Source organism: Erinaceus europaeus, chromosome 14 (genome assembly GCF_950295315.1).
Source record: "Erinaceus europaeus chromosome 14, mEriEur2.1, whole genome shotgun sequence".
In the NCBI taxonomy this organism is placed as follows: domain Eukaryota; kingdom Metazoa; phylum Chordata; class Mammalia; order Eulipotyphla; family Erinaceidae; genus Erinaceus; species Erinaceus europaeus.
In genome coordinates this window covers 26,749,808-26,776,678 of record NC_080175.1, presented here as the reverse complement: position 1 = coordinate 26,776,678, position 26,871 = coordinate 26,749,808, and the positions used below count along the sequence as shown (strand labels likewise).

Here is a 26,871-nt window from a genome sequence, read left to right as displayed (position 1 = left end):
GCACCGCTTCACACTTCTGGAGCTTTCCCCTTTACGTCGTTCTCTCATGAGGTGGTCGGGGGCTTAAACCCAGGGCCTTGCATATGGTAAAGTGTACTTTGCCAGGTGAGAGATATCCCAGCTTCTGACTTTTTAGCTTTATTTTATTTTATTTGATAGAGCAGAGAGAAATTGACAGGGAAGGGGGATGGAAAATGAGAGAGAGAACCTCCAGCACTACTTCACTGCTTGTGAAGCTTCCTCCTGCAGGTAGGGACCAGGGGTTTGAACCTGGGTCATTGTGCACATGTATTTAACCAGGTGTGCCACTGCCCAGCCTCTGGATTTTATTTTATTTTATTTTATTTTTACCAGAGCACTGCTCAGCTCTGGCTTATGGTGTTACAGGGGATTGAACTTGGGACCTACCTCAGAGCCTCAGGCACGAGAGTCTTTGCATCACCATTATGCTATCTCTCCTGCCATATATATATCTTTTTAAAATAAAGTATTTTATTTATTGATGAGACCAAGAACTAGAGCATCATTCTGCCACAAATAATACTGGGGATTGAACTCTGGATCTTATGCTTGAAATAGCATTGTTTCTATTCACTGTACCACATCCTGGGCCACCCTGACTCATAGTTTTCAAATACTTATTTCTTCATATTAGATAGTTTCACATGAGAGAAAGAGAAGCAAGAGCACCACTCCACTATATACCAGGGATTCAACTGGGGGCATTAGGCATGGGTCCTACGCACTACCAGCTGAACTGTTCACAGATCACTCTGGCAGATTAAGCTGAACCTAGTCAGAACTGATTTTCTTGGCATTCAGTCCTTGGTGGCCCAGTATCGTAGGGATGTTGATGACACCTTTTTGTTGTTTTTCTGGAGCAGAGCAGGCTATCACTGGAGGACCAGAATGAAGTGTCGCTGCTCACAGCTCTGACGGAGATCTTGGACAATGCAGATTCTGAGAATCTGTCTCCATTCGACAGCATTCCTGACTCGGAACTGCTTGTGTCACCTCGGGAAAGCTCCTCTGTGAGTGTGGGGCCAGGGAAAGGAGAGGAGGTATGCTTGGCTGATGCAAAAGTTACAACCAGGGCTGTGGGCCTCTTTGCATGATTCTGAAGCACAAACTCATGTTTTTTTCTCCCTCTTAGCTGCACAAGCTGATTACCCTTTCTCGGACACCCCCAGAACGTGACCTAATCACCCCGGTTGATCCATTGGGGCCAAGTACAGGCAGTAGCAAAGTGAGTGGGGGAAACCTCCCCTAGGGAGTCCTGCGGGAGGGGTGTGTGGGGACGGGCATGGGAAAATGCATTCCAGGGGAAAACACCTGCAGCTTTTCTTCTCTTCTGCAGGTTGACATGTCTCTTACAGATCCCTCTTGGGATTTCTCCCCACCCCCTTTCTTGGAGACATCTTCCCCCAAGCTGCCTAGTTGGAGACCCCCAAGATCGAGACCCCGCTGGGGCCAGTCCTCTCCCCCCCTGCAGCGTAGTGATGGGGAAGAAGAGGAGGAGCTGGCTAGTTTCAGTGGCCAGGTGCTTACTGGGGAGCTCACCAACTCTATGAGCAACATCTCAGACTTCCCTATGCACCTGGCTTGCCCCGAAGAGGAAGACACAATGGCAGCAGAGATGTTGGTGCAGCCAGCTGGTGATGAGAGCATCTCCTCACTGAGTGAGCTAGTGCGAGCCATGCACCCATACTGTCTGCCTAACCTCACTCAGCTGACTGCACTCGAGAGTGAGCTGCAGGAGCAGCCAGATGACTTGACACTACCTGAAGACTGTGTGGTGTTGGAGATTGTAGGCCAGGCGGCCACAGCTGGCAGTGACCTGGAGATTCCTGTTGTGGTGCGGCAGATCCCACCTGGACCCCAGCCTGTGCTCCTGGAAGATGCGCTAGACACCAGCCCCTCCTTGCAGTTGCTCTTGCCTGAAATAGAAACAGAGACAGAAGCTGCTGTGCCCAAGGAAACCCTCTGCCCTGAGAAAGAGGTGTTGTCACTGGACTCGGAGGGAAAATTAGAGCCAGCCTGCATGTTGGAGCCCACGGAGGTCATGGAGCCAGTGGCACCCAAGGGCCCTCACAACCCACCAGGTAACACAGTGCTGAGTTCCCAGAGGGCTCAAAAGAACAGGAGGAAGAAGAACAAGGAACAGTCAGCAGCCTGTGCAGAAGGCTGTGGCAGGCGGCTACGGTCCTCTTCTCGTGGACAGTCTAAAGTGGCTTCAGAGGTGATCTCGCAGGCAGGTAGCTTGCCTCGGGAGGAACTTCGGAGAGAGGTTGGGCCTCCCCAAGGTAGGGGGAAGCCCCGGGCCTGGGCTCGGGCCTGGGCAGCTGCCTTGGAAAAACCTAGCTCTGTGGACTTGGAGAGTAGTTCTGAACAAACTAGTTCCCCTAAAAAAGGTCCTCTAGACTTCTCTCCCAAGATGGTTGACATCATCCAAGCCAACTCTGTTTCAGTCCATCTTTCACTGGGAGACTCTGCTGCAGCTGATAATATGCCACTTGACTCTGAGGCTGATCCCACTGCCCTTGACTCTGTTTTTGCTGACCCGTCACCTGCTGGCCCTGCTCTGGTTGACCTTGCTTCAACTAACACCAAGCTGGTTGACCGTCTCCCAGCCGAGTCGTTGCTGATCGACCCTGTCCTGGCTGAATCAGTAGCTGAGGACCCTGCTGTAGTTGTTCCCATCTCAGATGATCTTCCACCAGTCACCAACCATGTCCCAGCTGTCCCAGCAGTAGCTGATTCTGTTCCTGATCACCCAGCTCCTGTGGAACCTGTGCTGGTGAAATCCAGGCCCACAGATCCCAGGCGTGCTGCGTTATCGTTAGCCCAGGGAAGTCCAGCCTCTCAGCTCCTCCTGGAGTCAGAGTCCTCAAACCCCTCCAAGGCTACGGGCCCTCTGAAGGTGGAAAGTGGCACCAGTGTCACAACCCAGGAAGCCAAACCTCGACCTCTTAGTCTATCTGAGTACCGACGACGAAGGCAGCAGCGCCAAGCAGATGCAGAAGAGAAGAGTTCCCAGCCCCCTGCAGGGAAGTGGCCCAGCCTGCCAGAGACCCCCACAGGGCTGGCAGACATCCCTTGTCTAGTCATTCCGCCAGCCCCAGCCAAGAAGACCACAAGGCAGAGAAGCTCCGAGCTTGCTCCCGAGGCTGGATCTATGCCTGTGGCCCCCAGCCCTGCTTCTCCTAGCCCTGAGCTACCTGTCGGCAAACTTGTGGTCTCTGCTCTCACAGAGCAGCTGCCATCCCAAGAGATACCACAGCCAGTGAGACCTCTGCTTCCTGCTGTGCAGTCCATGCCCTCCCTGATGTCCACTGCTTTGCCTTTTTCCCCCGGTGGCTTGGGCATGACCCCCATGCTACCCCTTCCCACAAATGGACACGGGGTCCCCAGCCTGCCCCCACCACCCTTGCAGCCTCCTAGTCTCCCAATGACTATGGGGCCAGTGCCACCTGATCCTTACACTCATTATGCCCCCTTGCCACCTTGGCCTTGCTACCCCCCTGTGTCCCCTTCTGGCTATCCTTGCCTGCCTCCGCCACCAACGGTGCCCCTAGTGTCTGGTACTCCTGGCACCTATGCTGTGCCCCCCACGTGCAATGTGCCTTGGGTACCTCCTCCCACCCCAGTCCCACCTTATAGCTCTAATTGTGCCTATGGGCCTGTGGGATGGGGCCCAGGGCTGCAGCACCCTCCATTCTGGCCCACTGTGCCCCCACCTCCTTTGCCTCTAGCCTCTGGTGGGAGGGCTGTCCCCCCACCTGCAGTGGAGCCCTGTGGCAGCTCAGCTGACCTGTCTGTGTCTGAAAGTGTACTTCCTGTGCCGGTGGCTCCTCCCCTTGCTCCTGGGCCAGCTGCCCAGGGAGTTGCACAGATAGATACCACTGAAGTGGAGGTTAAGCCAGTGTCTGCATCTCCACATCGGAAACACAAGGCATCATCCCCAGTGCAGAGTCCTCTGGTCAAGACTACACCATGTCTGTCTGCTGAGAGTGTGACTGTTGAGGAGCCTGAATTGGAGACAGTGAAGCCTGAGGCTCAGGAGACCAGGCCCAAGGAGAAGCCACCTTCTCCTGTTGTCAAGGTTGTTTCTAAGTCCACAGCAAGGCAAAGCAGTGTTCCTAGGCTGCCTGCTGTCCACCCAGCTCGTTTAAGGAAACTCACCTTCCTCCCTAATCCACAAACCCAGGGTCCTGATGATGTGGTGCAGGCTTTCATCAGTGAGATCGGTGAGTGCCACTCAGTTCAGCTGGCATGAAGAAAGGCACACAGGGCCAGATGGTGGTGCACCTGGTTAAGTGCTCACATTACAGTGCACAAGGACCCAGGTTCAAGCCCCTGGTCCCCACCTATAGGGGAAAAGCTTCATAAAGCAGGGCTACAGGTGTCTCTCTGTCTCTCCATCTTCCTTTCTTTATCCAATAACGAATAAATAGACCATAATAAAGAAAGGCACACAGTTGGATGGAGAGTGTCTTCCTAGGATAGGATAAACCATCTTGGTAGAAATGACATTTGTTAGCTTGCCTCCCTTCCCTTCCCAAACCAGAGCTCTACCCCATTCTGGAATTGAATCTGACATCTCAGCCTCAGGCATGAAAGTCTTTTGCATAACCATTATACAATCTCCTCAACCCTTTATTGGCTTTCTTTTTTTTTTTCTTTTCTGGTTTGTTTTTAACCAAAACTTTGCCTTCTCTCTAGCATATGGTAGTCAGCCAGGGGTTGAACCTGGAAACCTCTCACATTCAAGTCCCTTGTCCTACTGCTGAGGTAACTCTCTTTGGAGAGTATTTTTGAGAGGCAGAACTCTAGATTTGCTTAAAGTGTGAGGTGATTTGGGGCTTCCTGGGACATATGACTTCAGTCAATAGGAGCTGGTTTCAAATCTTACAGGTATCGAGGCATCGGATCTGTCCAGTCTGTTGGAGCAGTTTGAGAAGTCAGAAGGTGAGGGAGCTATGCTCCATTCCTTTTTTGTTAACATTTCCTCTGGGCCCAGCTGTAGTTGCTTATAGTGGGGTGCGGTAATCTCAGCTATTAGAGAAGCCCCCTAATTGCGAATGAGGAGGTAAGATTCATCTGTGACAACCTAAGCCTGAGAAGGGAGGGTTATGGTACAATGTGGCCAGAAATAGAAAAAAACAGATGGACAGAGGTTCAGGTTGATTGCATTGTTGGCAGCATTTTTCTAGAAGGAAGTAGCTTTCAAGTTGGACCTTGAATGAAACAGGTTTACCAAATTAGTGTATGGAAAATAGACCTATAGGAAGGAATGTAAGTGGTTAAGCAGTGAGTGGTTTGCTTAGTACAAGGAATAACTGGGTACTATTCTGAAGCAGCTTTTATCTAGAGAGAAAATCCTGAAAAGTGACTCCTGGGTTGGTGGCAGGCACAGGACAAAATCCATTGAGTGTAGATCAAGAATGGGCTACTGAAGATGAGGGTGGTAAGTGGTCATGCAGCACCTTGAATATCAGGCTTAGAAACTTGGACTTTTAAGTGAGCAGTGGGGAACATGAGTGTTTTTGAGCTGATGAGGCATTCAGCATTGTACCTGGCTACCCTTTAGAGGAGAATGGATCTCTGAGGGGAGCCCAGTGGAGTAGAGGCAGATTGAATTTTTCTGCTTTGGGTCTCAAAGCCAACCTTTCTGTGCCTCCTCAATGTGGATCACCTGGTTGGGCTTTTAACTAGTATGATTTCTTTACAGCCAAAAAGGAGTGCCCTCCCCCGGCTCCTGCTGACAACTTGGCTGTAGGAAACTCAGGGTGAGTATAGAGAAACTTGAGAGAGTTACCCTACAGCTATTGGTCAGCAGCCGGCCGGCGCTCCAGGACCAGCAACTGGATGCCACTGTCACAGGGGATGTGTACCAGCTTTATAGAGTCTTTTCCTCCCCACTCCCAACACGGCTGGGCAGCGTCTTGGGTAGTGAGGTCAGAGGATCTGTACTATCCTCCAGCTGATTCCAGTCGAAAATTCCATATGTCCTGGAAGTGCCTCTTACCTTCTGGCAAAGTCATGATTTCTTTCTCTTCATGAACTTTAAGGCTTGTTCAACACTAGTGATGGTGTAAAATAAAACGGGGGTCTTTCTTGCCTTCCCTTACTTGTTGGAGGATGCAGGCATGATAGACCTTGTTTCCCCACCTACCAGTCCTGATAGGCCATTTTCGTGTTTGTGATATCCTGTCCTATTCTGTCAAACATGTTCTCCACAAAGATTTTTGGGTTTGTGTAAGCTGGGCAGGTGAGGCGCCTGGCTTGTTGGTGGTGGGTGGAGCATTCAAAGTTCTAGTTGGCTGCCACCTGGAGTTAAGCCAAATTGAGTGGGGAGCCAGACTAATTTGTTCACTAAGATACCTTTTGAGGAGAATGACAGGACAGTGTGTGCCTCGTTCTCCTCTGCATGTATTTCCTCCCATTGCTTTGAGGATCACAAGTGTACAAGATGTTATAGAGGCAATGAACCAGGCTTTCCCTTTTCCCCCGCCAGCAGAGTTGACACTCCCCAGGAGAAGAGGCCCCTAGACCGCTTACAAGCCCCAGAACTGGCCAACGTGGCAGGTGGGTTCAGGGTGGGGAACTCTACCTTCGATTAGTTTATGCAGCAAAATGTCTGTAGAACCTGTTCTGCAACAAGAAAGCATTGGTATTGGGGACTTAGAGGTCAGATCCTCAGCGTTGAGGACCTCACTGTCCAAGGAGGCTGATGTATAAACATCTGCATTTTAAGTGTCGGGTTGTGTGTTCAAGACTGAATTATTGTGGAGTTTCAAGGGAGGAGACAGGTATGGGGTATACGGAAGTCAACATTGAGAGTTGAGACTTGAGAAGATAACAGCTAACAGTCAGAGGTAGGGAATGGGCAGTCTAGGTAGATGGAGCACCTTAGGTGAACTGAAGAAACAAGCTAGCAGCTAGCCTGTTAAGTCTTGGAATTGTGAGTGGTTTGGTTTGACTAATTAGTCACTGACTAGGGTGGTGCACAGATTTGGAGCAAGAGACAGGGTTGGGTAGTGGCACACCTGGTTGAGCACACGTGTTACAATATGCAAGGCCCTGGGTTCAAGCCCCGGTCCCCACCTCGAGGGGGAAAGCTTTTCGACTGATGAAGCAGTGCTGCAGGTGTCTCTCTCCCCCTCTATTTCCCCTTCTCTCTTAATTACTGTCTATTTAATAAATAAATAAAGATTAAAAAGAGAGAGAATTGGAGTGGTAAGTAGGTCAAATTATACAACTTCCAGTGTCATGTTAAACTGTTTCAATTTTATCTCATGCATTGAAGAAACAATTGACAAGCCTTACCAGATTGGTTTTCATGTGTTCCTTCCAGCAGGGATAGAAGATTGGTGGATGGGTATGGAGACTAAAGTTGGTGGTCATCAGTGCTGATCCCATGAGTCTGGGCAAAATGCAACCCACAAGCTGGGGCTGGGTGGAAGGGCTGGGTCTGTGAATGAAGAGAGACTAGATAGGACCTGATCCCCAGTAAGGCTTGGGCAGTGAGAAGAGGGGTTCAGGAAGATGACCCTAGTTGGCTAGGTTTCTATTGCTAGTTCTGGTGCTGGGAAACTTGGAAGGACTAGTTTGTTGCAACATGGGAGAAGTTGGACTATTGCTTACTGTTGGTGTACTTTGTGAGATGAGGCTGGGGTCTCTGGAGCCTGAATGCACAGCATTTGGAAGTGTAGAATCAGATCTCATCCTGCTATCTCCGTCCTCCCTCCCCTCACAGGGCTCACCCCTCCAGCTACCCCTCCCCACCAGTTATGGAAGCCCCTGGCTGCTGTCTCACTGCTGGCCAAAGCCAAATCTCCTAAGTCCACCGCCCAGGAGGGAACCCTGAAGCCTGAAGGAGTTACAGAGGCCCAACATCCAGCTGCAGCCCGCCTCCAAGAAGGGGTCCGTGGCCCTAGTCCAGTCCATGTGGGCTCGGGTGACCATGACTATTGTGTTCGGAGCAGGACACCCCCCAAAAAGATGCCAGCCCTAGTCATTCCAGAGGTGGGGTCCCGATGGAATGTCAAACGCCATCAGGACATCACCATCAAACCTGTCTTATCCCTGGGCCCAGGCACCCCAGTGCCCCCACGCACTGCTGTCTCCCAGGAGCCCCTTGATCACAGGACTAGCAATGAGCAAGCAGATCCCTCAGCCCCTTGCCTTGCCCCATCTGCCTTGCTGTCCCCTGAGGCCTCACCTTGCCGGAATGACACTAGGACTCCCCCTGAGCCCTCAGCCACGCAGCCTTCAGTGCGTTGTTACCGAAAAGCCTGCAGGTCAACCAGCCCCCCAAACCAGGGCTGGCAAGGCCGTCGGGGCCGCAGCCGTTCTGTCAGCTCTGGGTCCAACCGGACCAGTGAAGCATCTTCATCCTCATCGTCGTCTTCCTCATCCCGATCCCGATCCCGGTCCAGGTCCCTCTCCCCCCCACACAAGAGGTGGCGAAGGTGAGCTCTTACGTTAGGTCCTCTCCACTTAGGAAGCTTATCAGCTGTTGTGGTTTACTTGGGAAACTTGCACACTGAGTTTGACACTTATCTTCTGCCCCTTCTGTGGATTATGGAAGGATTAGGCTATGAGAAGACAATTTCTCATAATATAATTCCCCAATTATAGCCTTGGGGAATGCCTGAGGTTTTCTCTTTTTTTGAGACTTTGACATTGGTGAAACTGTTAGGGCTATTGATTATTTAAAAAAAAAAAAGATTTATATATTAATGAGAGAGAGAGAAACAGCATCACTGGTACATGTAATGCTGGGGATTGAATTTTAGAATTCATGCTTGAGAGTCTTAACATGATTGACTGCACCATCTCCCAGATTACTTAAAGTATTTATTTAACAAGGCAGACCACTAGACCACAGTTTCAGGATATGTGAAGTGAAGCCAGGAGTTGAACCCATGATGCATGGAAGTACTGCATGCTGTCTACCAAGTTCCCTCCTTTGTCACTAGGATTTGATCTTAACCATGTTGAGTCCTATGTGTACTGTACCATGTATTCCTTATTTCTACTGGTTTTTTATATTTATTTTCCCTTTTGTTGCCCTTGTTTAACATTGTTGTGGTTATTGATGTCGTTGTTGGATAGGACAGAGAGATATCGAGAAAGGAGGGGAAGACAGAGAGGGGGAGAGAGGAAGATAGACACCTGCAGACCTGCTTCACCACCTGTGAAGCGACTTCCCTGCAGGTGGGGAGCCAGGGGCTCGAACTGAGATCCTTACACTGGTCCTTGTACTTTGTGCCATGTGCGCTTAACCTGCTGCTCCACCGCCTGTCTCCCCATTTCTACTGTTTCTACTGATGGTATGCAGGGAAGAGTATTGTTAATGGAAAGTAGTCCTTAGTCGTCTGCTGAGGAAAACATTTAGGTCATTTCCTATTGCTTCGTCTGTTTTTTGGCTATAGCTCTCTGAGACCCAAATTTTCCCCTCAATGAAGATTTTTTGTTTGTTTATTTTATTATTATTTGTCTCTAGGGATATCGCTGGGGCTTGGTGGCTGCAGTACAAATCTACTGCTTCTGGAGGCCATTGTTCCCATTTTTTGTTGCCCTTGTTGTTATAGCTGCTATTATTGAATAGGACAAAGAGGGGAAAAGAAAGACAGACACCTGCAGACCTGCTTAACTACCTGTGAAACAACCCCCCTGCAGGTGGGGACCCGGGGGCTGGAACCTGATCCTAACGCTGGTCCTTAAACTTGGTGCCATGAGCACTTAACCTGCTACACTACTGCCCAGCCCCCAGAGTTCTTGGGTTTTTTTTTTTTTTTTTTTTTTGGTGGTGAAGTGTTATCTTCAGAACTGGCCCATTACTGATCTAGGACAGTTACTTTTCTACTATGTTTTGGTCCTTGAACACTTTTTGAAGTATACAAAGGGAAAAGGGAGCGGGAGCTCAAAGGCCTAGGCTTCCACTGGTTGTGAGACCTCTGTTTTTTTTTTTTTTTTTTTTTTGTATTCCATGAGGTGGTGCAGTGAATAAGGTATTGAATTTTTTTTTTTTTTAGTGTTGAATTCTTAAGCATGAAATCCCTGGCATGGGATGTGCCAGAGTGATGCTCTGGTTCTCTCTCCCCTCTCATAATTATATCTTTTTTTTTTTCAGAGGTTAATTTTCTTTCTGCTAGTTTAAATATTTTCCAAACTTTAATTATATTATTAAAAGTAGGGGTCTGTGGTCCAGGAAGTGGCTCTGTGATAAAGCTTTGGACTCTCAAGCGTGAGGTCCCGAGTTTGATCCCTGGCAGCACATGTGCCAGAGTGATGTCTGGTTCTTTCTTCTCCTATCTTTCTCAGAAATAAATAAAATCTTTTTAAAGATAAAATAATAAAATGAAAAAAAGTAGGGGTCCAGCGGTAGTGCGCTTCGTTAAGTGCACAAGGACCCAGGTTCAAGCTCCCTGGTCCTCGCCTCATGGGGGAAAGCCTCACAAGTGGTGAAATAGTGCTGTGCCTCCAAGGTTATCACTGGGTTCAGTGCCTGCACTATGAATCCACTGTTCCTGGTGGACATTTTCCCCATTTTTTGGATAGGACAGAGAGAAATTGAGAGAGATGGGGTAGATAGGAGGAGAGAAAAACACACCTGCAGACCTGCTTCACGGTTTGTGAAGCAACTCCTTGCAGGAGTTGGGGGCTCAAACCAGGGTCTGCAGATTCTTACTCTTTGTACTATGTGCACTTGGCCTCCAGCAAATAAAAAAATACCTATAACCTGCCCAAATCCTCTGAAACATATTAGATGCATCTAAAGTACACGAGGGCCTTGGATGTGAAGACTTCTAGACTCTTCTGCTTTGCCTTTGGTTCGAGCTTCCTGATGGTGACAGAGCTGGGGCCAAGGTGAGGTAAATTGAATATACCTTCACCATTCCCAGCTTTCCTGTGGGCTCTTTTGTACTCTAGGTCCAGTTGCAGTTCCTCTGGGCATTCCCGAAGATGCTCTTCCTCTTCTTCCTCTTCATCTTCCTCCTCAACATCTTCTTCATCATCCAGTTCCCGCAGCCGCTCTCGATCTCCATCTCCCCGCCGGAGAAGTGACAGGAGGCGCCGGTGAGCACGTGATCAGGGAGTCAGATATCAGGGATGCAGGTGCCTGGATGTCTGAGCCTCAGATTTCTTGGGGACTGATGGTTTCTTCTTTGGACAGGTACAACTCTTACCACCGTTCACATGACCATTACCAAAGGCAGAGAGTACTGCAGAAGGAGCGTGCAATAGTGAGTAGAGAGTTTGTGGGCAGAAGGTGCTTGCTCCTGAGCCTTTTGTTCAGTTGTCTGCAGCTGTGCCTGGGTTCATGATGTGTCAATTTTTGTTGGTGTAGGAAGAAAGAAGAGTGGTTTTCATTGGGAAGATCCCTGGCCGCATGACTCGGTCAGAGTTGAAGCAGAGGTTCTCTGTTTTTGGAGAGATTGAGGAATGCACCATCCACTTCCGAGTCCAGGGGTGAGCTTGGGGTCAGGCTGTCCTTTCTGCTTAGTTCTGGTATGCTGGTAGTGAGGGCCACCTTCATTGCTACAGTGAGGGTTGGATATTTGGGGAATGAGAAGCATCCCAGCCCCACTTTGTAGCCTGGAAGGCCTTCTCTACTCCATTGCATGTGCCCAAAGAGCCAATACCCTCCCCTGCCTCACTCTTACCACCAGTGACAACTATGGCTTCGTTACTTACCGCTATGCTGAGGAGGCATTTGCAGCCATCGAGAGTGGCCACAAGCTGAGGCAGGGAGATGAGCAGCCCTTTGACCTCTGTTTTGGAGGCCGAAGGCAATTCTGCAAGAGGAGCTATTCTGATCTTGGTGAGTTGGGGAGCCCTGGAATTGAGGTATACTGCATCTCCCCTAGAAAAGCTCATGGCCTTTTGAGAGTAAGACTGGGAAGACTTGTCTTCATCTGATACACAAAGAATCTAAGAGGTGGGGTGAGAGGAGGAGTGGGGCTTCTCCTGTCTCACTGACTTAAAATCAGGTTTGTTTGTTTTTTTTCCCTTATCCAGTCAGTAATTGTTATTAATACATTTCCATTTCTAAAGCAACTATTTTTTTTTTTAAACCAGAGCTCTGCTCAGCTCTGGTTTATGGTGGTGCAGGGGATTGAACCTGGGACTTTGGGGCTTCAGGCATGAGAGTCTCTGTATAACCATTAGCTACCTATTCCCACCCTCTAAAGTAATTTTTAAACCTTTGTAAATGTATAGGCCCCACTATGAATGAATCAGGCCAGTTTTATCTCCATCTCTTACTGGGATAGGAGGTGATTAGCCATTAAAGTGCTTGTGGTTGGGAAATTCAGTAATATTATTTCTTTCTCTCTCTACCATTATAGACTCCAATCGGGAAGACTTTGACCCTGCTCCTGTAAAGAGCAAATTTGATTCTCTTGACTTTGACACATTGTTGAAAAAGGCCCAGAAGAACCTCAGGAGGTAACCCTGGGCCCTTCTCCCCTTTCCCTTTTCTTTGGAGGTGTGCAACCTCCACCTCCCCCTCCCCCACTCTAGGGGAGAGAGCTGCTAGTTGAGATGATGACTGTTTTATAAAGAAATGGAAAAAAGTGAAATAAAAAAGTGTTAATCAGATTTTTTAAAAAGGGGTATTTCTTTTTTTATAACAGGCATTGAATCAAATTAACTTGCATTCCTATGTAAGATGGATGAGGCTGTGGGGTTCCCCCAGTGTTTGGAATATCTTAAGTTACTATGCAGACTAATAAAATGAACGAGAAAGAACATTACTGTTGTGCTTCTTCTGTGGTACTAGAGCTGGACATATGCTTTTCCTCTTTAAACACAATCAAGGACATGCATACCTCCACTGAATTCCTGGGACTCCTTTGGTCTTGTCCAAAATCTGATTGGACTCAAAACTTGTCTTCTTTTTTTTTTTTTTTCTTTATTGGGTAATTAATGTATTACATTCAACAGTAAACACAATAGTTTGTACATGCATAACATTCCCCAGTTTCCCATATAACAATATACAATACAACCCCCACTAGGTCCTCTGTCATCCTTGGACCTGTATTCCCCCAGAGTCTTTTACATTGGTGCGATACGCCAATTCCATTTCAGGTTCTACTTTTTTTTTTTTTTTTTTTTTTTTCTGATCTTGCTTTTCAACGTCTGCCTGAGAGTGAGATCATTCCATATTCATCCTTCTGTTTCTGACTTACTTCACTTAACATGAATTTTTCTTTTTTTCTTTTTTTTCCTCCAGGGTTATTGCTGGGCTCGGTGCCTGCACCATGAATCCACCGCTCCTGGAGGCCATTTTTCCCCCTTTTTGTTGCCCTAGTTGTTGCAGCCTCGTTGCGGTTATTATTGCCACTGTTGACGTTGATTTGCTGTTGGATAGGACAGAGAGAAATGGAGAGAGGAGGGGAAGACAGAGAAAGAGGGGAGAGAAAGATAGACACCTGCAGACCTGCTTCACCGCCCGTGAAGCGACTCCCCTGCAGGTGGGGAGCCGGGGGCTCGAACCGGGATCCTTACGCCGGTCCCTGCGCTTTGCGCCACGTGCGCTTAACCCACTGCACCACCGCCCGACTCCCAACATGAATTTTTCAAGGTCTGTCCAAGATCAGCTGAAAACGGTGAAGTCACCATTTTTTACAGCTGAGTTGTATTCCATTCCATACCACAACTTGCTCAGCCACTCATCTGTTGTTGGACACCTGGGAAAACTTTGTCTTTTTAAAAGTGTGTTGTTTCCCATGAAATCAGTTATGTTAGCTAGTGCTTTCAAATGGCAAAAAAAGTCATCTGAGGGCCAGGAGGTGATAACATAGCAGACGAAAAGCACACATTAATTACTGTGTCAGGACCTGGGTACGATACTTAGCCCTGTGGACAACACCAAGAGACATTGATTTTTTTTTTTTTTTTTTAAGAATACAAAAAGCGAGGCTCTTGGTTACATTTGACCTTATTGTACATGCGTAAGGCCCTTGACTCAGGTATTTTCATATTCATGAAAAGCATTTGAGGTGTTGTAGAGATGGATCAGTGAGTGAGGGGCTGGCGCACCTGGTTGAGCACACATTATGGTGCGCAAGGACCTAAGTTTGAGCCCCCAGCCCCCATCTGCATGGGGAAAATTTTACGAGTGGTAAAGCAGTGCTTCTGGTGTCTATCTCTCCCTCTCTCCCTTGTCTTTTCAATTTCTGGCTGTCTATCCAATAAGCAAATAAAAATAATAAAAAATAAATAAAAATAAGAGATGGATCAGTGAGAAAGTACATGTGAAGTCTTGGGGAGGAGGAAAAAGGGACCCAGGGAGTAGGAGTAGGTAGCATAATAATTATGCAGAGACTCATGTCTGAGGCGCTGAGGTCCCAGGTTCAATCTGCGCCACCACAAACCAGAGCTGAGCAGTGCTCTGGTTTAAAAAAAAAAAAAAAAAGTATAGGATACATGCATACATTGGTTTATTGCACCAAAATAAATGACTGGGGGTGGGGAGGGAGTTCAGGTCCTTGAACAGGATGGCAGAGCACCTAGTGGGGTTGTACTGTTATGTGGAAAACTGGGAAATGTGCATATATAAATTACTGTATTTACTGTCGACTAAAACATTAATCCTCCAATAAAGAAATTTTTTAAAAAAGGATATTTGTATGTAAAAGGTCCTAGGTTTGATCCCTGGCACTACCAACAGAGCTGAGTGTGCTCTGGTCAAAACAAATTATAAAAAATAAAAAAATTGGGAGTCGGACTGTAGTACAGCGGGCTAAGCGCAGGTGGCGCAAAGCACAAAGACCGGCATAAGGATCCCGGTTCGAACCCTGGCTCCCCACCTGCAGGGGAGTCGCTTCACAGGCAGTGAAGCAGGTCTGCAGGTGTCTATCTTTCTCTCCTCCTCTCTGTCTTCCCCTCCCTCTCTCCATTTCTCTCTGTCCTATCCAACAATAGCAACAATAACTACAACAATTAAAAAAAAAAAAGGGCAACAAAAGGGAAAAAAATAAAATATATATAAAAAAAATTAAATTATTTCTTACACAGTCCCTTGTGAGTATATTTATTGTCTAAGAGTCTCACTGTAGTCTTTACCTAGATCTTTAAAATTATATTTATGGGAGTTGGCCAGTAGCACAGCAGTTAAGCGCACATGGTGCAAAGCCCGAGGGCCAGTGTAAGGATCCCAGTTTGAGTCCCCGGCTCCCCACCTGCAGGGGAGTCGCTTCACAGGCAGTGAAGCAGGTCTGCAGGTGTCTTTCTCTCCCCGTCTTCCCCTTCTCTCTCCATTTCTCTGTCCTAACAATGACAACATCACTAACAACAGCAATAATAACTACAACAACAGTGAAAAACAAGGGCAACAAATGGGGAAATAAATATAAAAAATTAAAATAAAAAATAATAAAATTAGATTTATGAATGATCCTAGTGCTCCTCCTAATTGAATCATTAGTGTAGAGGATTGGGAAGCATGCAGTTATTATTGTTGCTGTCATTGGATAGGACAGAGAGAAATGGAGAGGGGGGACACAGAAAGGGGGAGAGAAAGACACCTGCAGACCTGCTTCACCGCCTGTGAAGCGACTCCCCTGCTTTGTGCCACATGCGTTTAACCTGCTGCGCTACCACCTGACTCCCACAATGTGTAAATTCTTTTAAGGGAAAAAAATTACATTTATAGATCTTGGTTGTTTATGGTTTCAGTTTTCAGAGAAACTGGTCCATATTAGACCAGTCTGCAAGAACTAAGATTCAGACTTTATAGACCCTATAGTGACAGCACTGCTTGACTGCTAACAGGAATACAATAAAAAACCCTACTCCAGTGGTCTGGGAGGTGGTGCAGTGGATAAAGCATCGGACTATCAGGCATGAGGTCCTCAGTTCAATCCCCAGTAGCACATGTACCAGAGTGATGACTGGCTCTTTCTCCTATGTTTCTCATTAATAAATAAATAAAATCTTGAAAAAAAAAAACCCTGAAAATTAAAAACAAACCCTACTCCAGCGCTTTTCCCATTTGCAAGCAGGGATGCTGTCAGTCTGTCTTTTTTTGTGTGTGTGCTTATTTAATATAAGAGCTTAATGATCTTATAAAGTGAATTCTGTAGAAATCCCACAGATAGGGAGTCGGCGGTGGCGCAGCTGGTTAAGCGCACGTGGTGCAAAGCGCAAGGACCAGAGTTAAGGATACCGGTTCGAGCCCCCTGCTCCCCACCTGCAGGGGCGTCGCTTCACAGACAATGAAGCAAGTCTACAGGTGTCTTTCCTCCTGTCTTCCCCTCTCTCCGTTTCTCTCTGTCCTATCCAACAACAATGACATCAATAACCACAACAATGTTAAACAACAAGGGCAACAAAAGGGGAAATAATTTAAAGAAAAAAGGAGTAAAAAAAAGAAATCCCACAGATTATAATTTACTGAGACACACTTTAATTAACAGAAGATAATTTATATAAAAAGAAATTACATCATGGGAGTCTGGTGGTATCGCAGCGGGTTAAGCGCACGTGGCACAAAACGCAAGGACCAGAGTATGGATCCGGGTTGGAGCCCCCGGCTCCCCACCTACAGGGGAGTCACTTTACAGGCGGTGAAGCAGGTCTGCAAGTGTCTATCTTTCCCCCCCTCTATCTTCCACTCCTCTCTCAGTTTCTCTCTGCCCTGTCCAACGACAGCAACAACAATAACAACCACAACAATGATCAAACAAGGGCAACAAAAGGGGAAAAAATGGTCTCCAGGAGCAGTGGATTCGTGGTGCAGGCAAGGAGCCCCAGCAATAACCTTAGAGGCAAAAAAAAAAAAAAAAAAAAACATTTTATTTTCTGGCTTATTGAAAGCAATCAAATATAAATTTTAACAGCATATATTTTAGTAACTTTAAAGTATTTTTATTTACTTCCTTTTGCTCTTGTTTTTTATTTTTGTAGTTATTATTGATGTCGTCGTTGTTGGATAGGACAGAGAGAAATGGAGAGAGGAGGGGAAGAGAAAGACACCTGCAGACCTGCTTCACCATCTGTGAACCCACTCCTCTGCAAGTGAGGAGCCTGTGGCTCCAACCGGGATCCTTGTGCTGGTCCTTGTGCTTTGTGCCACCTGTGCTTAACCCACTGTGCTACCGCCCAACTCCTTTTTAGTAACTTTTAAAAAAAAATTTCTTTATTGGGGATTAATGTTTTACATTCAACAGTAAATACAATAGTTTGTACATGTATAACATTCCCCAGTTTGCCATATAACAATACAACCCCCACTAGGTTAGTAGCTTCTTAAGACATACATAGTATAGATGATCATCAAGTTCAAGAACTATATTCTGGTACCTGGTGATAAGTAATGATTATAAACACAAATAGTGATATTAAGTTTAAGGACCTAAGTGCTAGCTAAAAATAGTTAAATTTTGACCAATTTTAGTGGGTTACTTTATATGTTATATTCAGAAGTAACCTTAAGTTTAAAACATTGAAATAGAACTGAAATGAAGATTAGGCAAACCTGTGTGCACTTGCATATTAATAAAGGCTCTATTGACTGAGAAAAAAAATAAAAGGGAGTTCTGGGAGATGGCATAGTGTTTGATAAAGTGCTGGATTACACATGAATTGCAAAATTCAGTCCACAGTATTTTATGTACCAGAATGATGCTCTGTTTGTTCTGTGTCATTAAAAAATAAAGATGAAAGAAAATAAAGGGTAAGCAGAGAGTTTACCTGCTAGGGTGCATGTTTTTACCATGTTCAAGGACCCTTGGCAGAGTACCTGGCATCACATGGGGGCAGGGTGCATGGCACTTAAGGAAGGGGAAGCTCTGAATGGTGGCATGGTGTAGTGTCTGTTTTCCAAATCGAATCTGTCTTGAAACTGAAAGGGACAATGTCTGTTGTGAGCAGTTGAACTGTGCAAAACATGAGGTTCCAGTGGCAAAAAAAGAAAAAAGGACTAGAGAGAGCTTACTGGGTAGGATGCATGCCAGGGTGAAACCTATCACCACATGGGGGCTGCTGCGGTACCCAAGGGAGCTCTGGTGCTGAGGTCCCTCTATCTGATTGAAAAAGTGACGGGCAGGGCGTGAGAAGCAGGTGATGGTACATGCAATTGAGCACATACTTTGTCCTAGCCCCCACCCACTTCACAAGTGGTGAAGCACGGCTACAGGTGTCTTTCTCCCTATCTCCACTCCCCTCTGATTTCTCTCACTATCCAATAAAAGTAGATAAGTAGGCTCATGTCTGGGGAGATAGGATATAGTTATTCAAAAAAACTAAATTTCTTTTTCTTTTTTTTTTTTTAATTTTTTATTAAAGAAAGGATTAATTAACAAAACCATAGGGTAGGAGGGGTACAACTCCACACAATTCCCACCGCCCAATCTCCATATCCCACCCCCTCCCCTGATAGCTTTCCCATTCTCTATCCCTCTGGGAGCATGGACCCAGGGTCATTGAGGGTTGCAGAAGGTAGAAGGTCTGGCTTCTGTAATTGCTTCCTCGCTGAACATGGGTGTTGACTGGTCAGTCCATACTCCCAGTCTGCCTCTCTCTTTCCCTAGTAGGATGGGTCTCTGGGGAAGCTGAGCTCCAGGACACATTGGTGGTGTCTTCAATCCAGGGAAGTCTGGCCGGCATCCTGATGACACCTGGAACCTGGTGACTGAAAAGAGAGTTAACATACAAAGCCAAACAAATTGTTGAGCAATCCTGGTCCCAAAGCTTGGAAAAGTGGAGAGGAAGTATTAGGGAGGTACTCACTGCAAACTCTAGTGTACTTCTGCTTTCTTACTTTGGTGCCATACTCCAAACTCAGTCAATTTCTGCTTTGCGTTTCTACTTTTTTTTTTTTTTTTACATGCATAACATTCCCCAGATTCCCATTCAACAATACAACCCCCACTATTTCATTCATCATTTTTCATGGACCTGTATTCTCCCCACCCACCCACCCACCCACCCCAGAGTCTTTTACTTTGGTGTAATACTCCAATTCCATTTCAGGTTCGACTTGTGTTTTCTTTTCTAATCTTGTTTTTCAACTTCGGCCTGAGAGTGAGATCATCCCATATTCATACTTCTGTTTCTGACTTATTTCACTCAACATGATTTTTTCAAGGTCCATCCAAGATTGGCTGAAAACGGTGAAGTCACCATTTTTTACAGCTGAGTAGTATTCCATTGTGTATATATACCACAACTTGCTCAGCCACTCATCTGTTGTTGGACACCTGGGTTGCTTCCAGGTTTTGACTATTACAAATTGTGCTGCCAAGAACATATGTGTACACAGATTTTTTTTGGATAGATATGTTGTGTTCCTTAGGATATATCCCCAGGAGAGGAATTGCAGGATCATAGGGTAGTCTATCATGTCAGATATGAGAATAGCTGTTCCTGCCCTTTTTTGTGGGCCATTGGCTTGAATGATAGTTTTCCATCCTTTCACTTTAAGTCTGTGTTTGTCTTGTTACGTTAGGTGAGTTTCCTGTAGACAACATATTGTTGGGTTGTGTTTTCTGATCCATCTTCCTACTCTGTGTCTTTTAATAGGTGAATTCAGGCCATTCACATTTATTGATATCAAAGATTGAAGATATTTTAACGCCATTCTTGTAGAGTTTTAGAGTGTTTTGATATGTGTTCTATTTGTGGTGGTCTGGTTGTTTATAGGAAACCTTTCAGAACTTCTTTCAAGGCAGGCTTGGTGATGGTTGCTTCCTTCAACTGTTGCTTGTCTGAGAAGGTTTTGATGCTTCCATCTAGTCTGAATGACAATCTAGCAGGATATAGTATTCTTGGCTGAAAGCCTTTCTCATTGAGCACTCGATAGATATCTTGCCATTCTCTTCTGGCCTGTAGTGTTTGTATGGAGAAGTCTGCTGCTAATCTTATGGGTTTTCCTTTGTAGGTGACTCTTTGTTTTTCTCTTGCAGCCTTGAGGATCCTTTCTTTATCCTTATTCCTTTCCAATCTAAGTATGACATGTCTTGGTGTCTTTAGGTCTGGGTTAATTCTGTTTGGGACCCTCTGGGCTTCTTGAATCTTTATGTCTTTGGTGTTGTCTAGACTAGAGAAATTTTCAGCTATTATGGCCTGGAGAACGCTTTCTTCCTCCCCTTCTCTTTCTTCCTCTGGTAAGCCAATAATGCGTATATTGTTTCTTTTGAAGTCATCCCATAGGACTCTGTTGTTGTTTTCAGCATCTCTTAATCTCTTTTTGAGATCTCTTACTTCTTCTTTAGTTGTCTCTAATTCATCCTCAATCTTGCTAATTCTGTCTTCAGCCTCATTGATTCTATTCTCTCTGCCCTCTACTGCTTTCTGGAGTTCATCTATTTTGTTGCCCTGCTCTGATACTGTTTTAGCTTGTTCAGCTAGTTGCCTTCTTAGCTCAGCAATTTCAGCTTTCAGCTCTCTAATAACCATGAGATTATTAGAATTTTCTTCCATATTCTCATTTGTTGTTCCTGCAGTTCTGATTACAATTTTTTCAAATTCTTTACTCACTCCTGTTATTATTTCCTTAGCTAATGTTTGGATGTTGAACTCGTTGTTTTGTGCTTCGCCCTCTGGAGGACTTTTAGCTGGACTCTTGTCCTGGTTCGAGTCTCCATTATTTTTTCTTGTTGTTTTAACCATTTTATATAAGTTAACAGTTTTTTCAATCCCTGAGTTGGAGTTCAGTGGTGTAAAAGCCTTTTTTTTTTTTTCCCCTGTAGGCTATGGTAGCCTGAGGGCTTTTAAACTATCAATAGGCTTCTTGGCTTAATCAATGACTCCTGACCAAGAGATAAAGCAGGGTGTGGCAGAGATAATCCAGTGGTTATGCAAAGAGACTTTCACAGCCCTTCAGCTATGCCACCGAGGTATAGGTCTTCTCCTGAGTTTCCCGGTTAGATCTCTGTGCCCTGGTGTCCCTCCCTGTTGCTGCTCCAGATTCTGAGGGTAGTAGCAATGGAGACTCAGAGTTGTACTTGGTGAGTCTCTGGGGAGTCCTTTCCTCCCTTCAGCTGTCCCCTTGTTGGTGGAGCAGACTGGAGGTGGTGTCTCCACTGACAGACTGTCGAACTGTTAGCAGTCACTTAATCTCTCCTTAGGCCCCTCTCTCCTCTCTGTCACCAGCCACGCGTGTTTGTACTCACGGGTGATTTACTGGGTTTCTGTGGTCATTCTAGTCCTGTCTTGTTTCGGTCCGGGTGGTCTCCTTTGGTATTCCTAGTTGATCCGGGAGAGGAGAGGAGAGGAGAGAAAGCGATCTGCTGCTCGTAGCTCCGCCTCCGGAAGTCGAATCTTAAAAAACTAAATTTCTGAAGTACCCAGGTTCAATCCCCAGACCACCATAAACCAGAGCTGAGTGGTCTGGGAGGTGGCACAGTGATAAGGCTTTGGACTCTCAAGAATGAGGTCCTGAGTTTGATCCGGCAGCACATGTGCCAGAGTGATGTCTGGTTCTTTCTTCTCCTATCATTAATAAATAAAATCTTTTTGGGGGTTGTATTGTTAAATGGGAAACTGGGGAATGTTATGCATGTACAAACAATTGTATTTACTGTTGAATGTAAAACATTAATTCCCCAATAAATAAATTTTTTAAAAAAATCTTTAAAAAAAAAAAAACAGCTGAGCTGTGCTATGGTGTCTATATCTTTCACTAAAAGAAATTTTTTTATTTATAAAATGGAAACATTGACAAAACCATAGGATAAGAGGGGTACGATTCCACACAATCCCCACTACCAGCTCTTGGTATCCCATCCCTTCCCCTGATAGCTTTCCTATTCTTTATCCCTCTGGGAGTATGGACCCAAGGTCATTGTGGGATGCAGAAGGTGGAAGGTTTGACTTCTGTAATTGCTTCCCTGCTAAACAGGGGCATTGACAGGTCGATGCATACTCCCATCGTGCCTCTCTCTTTCCCTAGTAGGTTGGGGCTCGGGGGAAGCAGAGCTCCAGAACATATTGGTGAGGTCCTCTGTCCAGGGAAGTCTGGTCGACATCATGCTAGCATCTGGAACCTGATGGCTGAAAAGAGAGTTAACATACAAAGCCAAACAAATTGTTGACCAATCATGGACCTAAAGGCTGGAATAGTGCAGATGAATAGTTGGGGGGGGGGGGCTCCATTTTGTAGATAGCTAGTAGGCATATTTTAGTTCTATTCCAAAGGGCCTGTGGCTATACTTGTTTTTTGTTTTTTTCCCTGCTCTTTTTTTTTTTTTTTAAATTGTAGTTGTTGTTGTTGTTGGATAGGACAGAGAGAAATGGAGAGAGGAGGGGAAGACAAAGACACTTGCAGACTTGCTTCACCGCTTGTGAAGCGACTCCCCTGCAGGTGGGGAGCCGGGTCTCAAACCGGGATCCTTACGCCAGTCCTTGTGCTTTGTGCCACCTGCGCTTAACCTGCTGTGCTACCTCCCGACTCCCACAGAGAGCCTTTTACAGTGAAGAATATGATGTGGGATGGGACCAGAGGTTGAGCAATTGAAACACAGATGCTGATGTATTGGTTCAAGAAGGTGTTTATTAATTTCCCCCCCTTTTGCTGCCCTTGTTGTTGTAGCCTTGTTGTGGTTATTATTGTTGATGCCATTTGTTGTTGGATAGGACAGAGAAATATCGAGAAAGGAGAGGAAGACAGAGATGGGGAGAGAAAGATTGACACCTGCAGGCAGACCTGCTTCACCGCTTGTGAAGAGACTCCCCTGCAGGTGGGGAGCTGGGGACTTTAACCGGCATCATTACGCGGGTCCTTGCGCTTTGTGCCACGTGGGCTTAACCCGCTATGCTACCGCCCGACCCCCAGTGTTTATTAATTTTTATTTACACCAGGATTACTGCTGGGGCTCAATGCCAGCACTATGAATTCACTGCTCCTGGAGAATAATTTTTAATAAATAGTACAAAGAAATTAAGTAGGGGAGGGGAGTTAGGGAGAAAAATATCTACAGGGGATCGGGCGGTATTGCTGCAGATTAAGCGCAGGTGGCATAAAGTGCAAGGACTGGTGTAAGGCTCCCGGCTCAAGCAGTGGCTCCGCACCTGCAGGGAAGTCGCTCCACAGGCGGTGAAGCAGGTCTGCAGGTGTCTTTCTTTCCCCCTCTCTGTCTTCCCTTCCTCTCTCCATTTCTCTCTGTCCTATCCAACAACGGCGACATCAACAACAATAACAACTACAACAACAATAAAACAAGGGCAACAAAAGGGAAAATAAAAAATATCTACAGACTTGCTTCATGGTGTGTGAAGCATCCCACCTGGGGATGTGGGGGCTTGAGCGGCGTCTTTGTGCATGGTAATGTGTGTGCTCAACCAGATGTGCCACCACCTGGCTTCCTCAAGATGCATTTATCATTATTTTTTAATTTTGCATATAAAGACAAATTGGGAACGGGGAGGTAGGAGTGATGAGAGAGACCTGTAATACTTAATGATAATGACTCATGAACTTTTCCTTCTGCAGATAGGGACTGGGTGCTTGAACCTGGGTCCTTATGCACTTTAGTGTGTTTGTTTTACCAGGTACATCACCACCTAGGCCCCTATTTATTTATCTCTAATTATTACTGACTCCCCCTCACCCCACCCAGCACTGCTTAGCTCTGGTTTATCATACAGGGGATTGAACCTGGAACTTCGGAGCCTCAAGCTAGAGTCTCTGCATAACCATTTCTTCTTCATCATGTATAACCATGATGCTATTACCCTTACCCTATTATTTTAATGAGAAATACTGACAGACCAGACCATTCCTTAGCTCTGGTTTATAGTGGTATGAGAGATTGAACCTAGGACTTTGGAGCCTCAGGCATCAATCTTTTATTTTTAAGATTTCACCACTCCTGGGAATCGGGTGGTAGCGCAGCAGGTTAAGCCCACGTGGCGCAATGCGTCAGTGGACTGGCTCTGTTAGAGCCCAAGCTTCTCACGTCAGGGGAGTCGCTTCACCAGCGGTGAAGCAGGTCTACAGGTGTCTATCTTTCTCCCTCTGGCTTCCTCTCTCCATTTCTCTCTGTCCTATCCAACAATGACGACATCAATAACAACAACAATATCTACAACAAAACAAGGGCAACAAAAGGGAATAAATAAATAAATATAAAAGTAAAAAAAAAAAAGATTTCACTACTCGTGAATCTTCCCCCCATGCAGGTGAGTGGGATAGCTTGAACCCTGGTCCTTGCACATGATAATGTGCACTTTACCAGATGCACCACTGCCTGTTCCTAGGAGTACTTATTTTGAGAAAGGCGAAGGAGAGGTCTGTCCCTGAGAAAGGGGATCCTTTGAGAGGCACTGATGGGAAGTAGTCGAGATAGTGGTAGTATTAAAGGAAATACTGTCTGCTAATGTGAATTGAAATATAGAACATGGAATTAATTTGGCAGGACCGAACATTGATATTCTTTTTTTTTTTTTAATTTATTTTTTATTTAAGAAAGGATTAATTAACAAAACCATAGGGTAGGAGGGGTACAACTCCACACAATTCCCACTGCCCAATCTCCATATCCCACCCCCTCCCCCAATAGCTTTCCCATTCTCTATCCCTCTGGGAGCATGGACCCAGGGTCATTGAGGGTTGCAGAAGGTAGAAGGTCTGGCTTCTGTAATTGCTTCCTCGCTGAACATGGGCGTTGACTGGTCGGTCCATACTCCCAGTCTGCCTCTCTCTTTCCCTAGTAGGATGGGTCTCTGGGGAAGCTGAGCTCCAGGACACATTGGTGGTGTCTTCAATCCAGGGAAGTCTGGCCGGCATCCTGATGACACCTGGAACCTGGTGACTGAAAAGAGAGTTAACATACAAAGCCAAACAAATTGTTGAGCAATCATGGACCCAAAGCTTGGAAAAGTGGAGAGGAAGTATTAGGGAGGTACTCACTGCAAACTCTAGTATACTTCTGCTTTCTTACTTTGGTGCCATACTCCAAACTCAGTCAATTTCTGCTTTGCGTTTCTACTTTTTTTTTTTTTTTACATGCATAACATTCCCCAGATTCCCATTTAGCAATACAACCCCCACTATTTCATTCATCATTTTTCATGGACCTGTATTCTCCCCACCCACCCACCCACCCCAGAGTCTTTTACTTTGGTGTAATACTCCAATTCCATTTCAGGTTCGACTTGTGTTTTCTTTTTTAAATCTTGTTTTTCAACTTCGGCCTGAGAGTGAGATCATCCCATATTCATCCTTCTGTTTCTGACTTATTTCACTCGACATGATTTTTTCAAGGTCCATCCAAGATCGGCTGAAAACGGTGAAGTCACCATTTTTTACAACTGAGTAATATTCCACTGTGTATATATACCACAACTTGCTCAGCCACTCATCTGTTGTTGGACACCTGGGTTGCTTCCAGGTTTTGGCTATTACAAATTGTGCTGCCAAGAACATATGTGTGCACAGATCTTTTTGGATGGATGTGTTGGGTTCCTTAGGATATATCCCCAGGAGGGGAATTGCAGGGTCATAGGGTAGGTCCATTTCTAGCCTTGTGAGAGTTCTCCAGACTGTTCTCCACAGAGGTTGGACCAATTGACATTCCCACCAGCAGTGCAGGAGGGTTCCTTTGACCCCACACCCTCTCCAGCATTTGCTGCTGTTACCTTTTCTGATGTGTGACATTCTCACAGGAGTGAAGTGATATCTCATTGTTGTCTTGATTTGCATTTCTCTGACAATCAGAGACTTGGAGCATTTTTTTCATGTGTTTCTCGGCCTTTTGGATCTCTTCTGTGGTGAATATTCTGTCCAATTCCTCCCCCCATTTTTGGATGGGGTTATTTGTTGTCTTGTTGTTGAGTCTGGTAAGCTCTTTATATATGTTGGTTATTAAACTCTTATCTGATGTATGGCATGTAAAGATCTTCTCCCATTCTGTGAGGGTTCTCTTAATTTGGGTAGTGGTTTCTTTTGCTGTGAAGAAGCTTTTTAATTTGATGTAGTCCCATAGATTTATACTTGCCTTAGTCTTCCTTGTAATTGGATTCGTTTCATTGAAAATGTCTTTAAAATTTATGCGGAAAAAAGTTCTTCCAATATTTTCGAAACAATGGGTTGAAACATGCAGAAGAATGAAGCTGAATCACTGTATTTCACCAAATACAAAAGTAAATTCCAAGTGGATCAAGGACTTGGATGTTAGACCAGAAACTATCAGATACTTAGAGGAACATTGATATTCTAGTAGTCATAACAAAGGAGAAGCAGTTGTACCATTCTCATTGAGAGCATTCAGTGTGGTGGGTGGATGGGTACTTTTCTGGACAGTTAGTTAAAGAGATTGATGCTGTCATTCTGGAACCATCCGTTCTACCCCGGTTCCATGGCTGCCAGTTCTTAGCAACATCGCCCCGCCAGATATTCGTCGGGATGCGGCATCATCTAAGTTCATTTCCCACGTCTACGCTCGACCGGACCTGCCAATATACGCGGATATCTTCGCCCACCCTGTCCAACGCTTGACGTCTCATCACCCAATCTGGTCTCCTACGCCTACACTGAACTTCTCTGTTCCAGACTCTTGGAAACAGAGCTGGCAGTCAGCTGAGGTAAAGAACAAACACCTCATCACAGACCCCTGCAAGCGTCAACCCGGCTTCCAGCACGTTATGATTGGGCCCTCCTCAATCGCTATCGAACAGGCCATGGCCGGTGCGCCGCTATGTTCCATCGCTGGGGAGCCAGAGACGACCCGAACTGCCCCTGCGGCTCCAGACAGACTATGACCCACATAGTCAACGACTGCCACCTCTCCAGATTCAAAGGAGGTCTCGAAACTTTACATCAGGCTCAAGCTGACGCTGTTGACTGGCTACGGAAGAAGGGCAAACGCTAGAAGAAGAAGGATTGATTCCCAATCTCTTCCATAATGGATT

General features: G+C 45.9%; 1 protein-coding gene across 4 annotated transcripts in view; it reads left to right on the top strand.

Moving 5' to 3' along the window:
* Nucleotides 1-26,871, top strand: part of PPRC1 (PPARG related coactivator 1) — a 210,497-nt gene that overhangs the window by 7,991 nt on the left and 175,635 nt on the right. The window contains exons 3-15 of one of the 4 annotated variants that reach the window (XM_060171442.1): nucleotides 885-1,031; nucleotides 1,154-1,246; nucleotides 1,358-4,247; nucleotides 4,915-4,968; nucleotides 5,732-5,789; nucleotides 6,518-6,588; nucleotides 7,760-8,474; nucleotides 10,942-11,088; nucleotides 11,186-11,255; nucleotides 11,360-11,481; nucleotides 11,682-11,833; nucleotides 12,360-12,459; nucleotides 12,648-12,762. In XM_060171442.1, the coding sequence (XP_060027425.1) occupies nucleotides 885-1,031; nucleotides 1,154-1,246; nucleotides 1,358-4,247; nucleotides 4,915-4,968; nucleotides 5,732-5,789; nucleotides 6,518-6,588; nucleotides 7,760-8,474; nucleotides 10,942-11,088; nucleotides 11,186-11,255; nucleotides 11,360-11,481; nucleotides 11,682-11,833; nucleotides 12,360-12,459; nucleotides 12,648-12,654 (4,626 nt within the window). In that variant the 3' untranslated portion in view covers nucleotides 12,655-12,762. Of the gene's footprint in view, nucleotides 1-884; nucleotides 1,032-1,153; nucleotides 1,247-1,357; nucleotides 4,248-4,914; nucleotides 4,969-5,731; nucleotides 5,790-6,517; nucleotides 6,589-7,759; nucleotides 8,475-10,941; nucleotides 11,089-11,185; nucleotides 11,256-11,359; nucleotides 11,482-11,681; nucleotides 11,834-12,359; nucleotides 12,763-26,871 lie in introns of those variants that run through there. The other 3 variants (XM_060171441.1, XM_060171439.1, XM_060171443.1) reach the window with 3 other exon arrangements.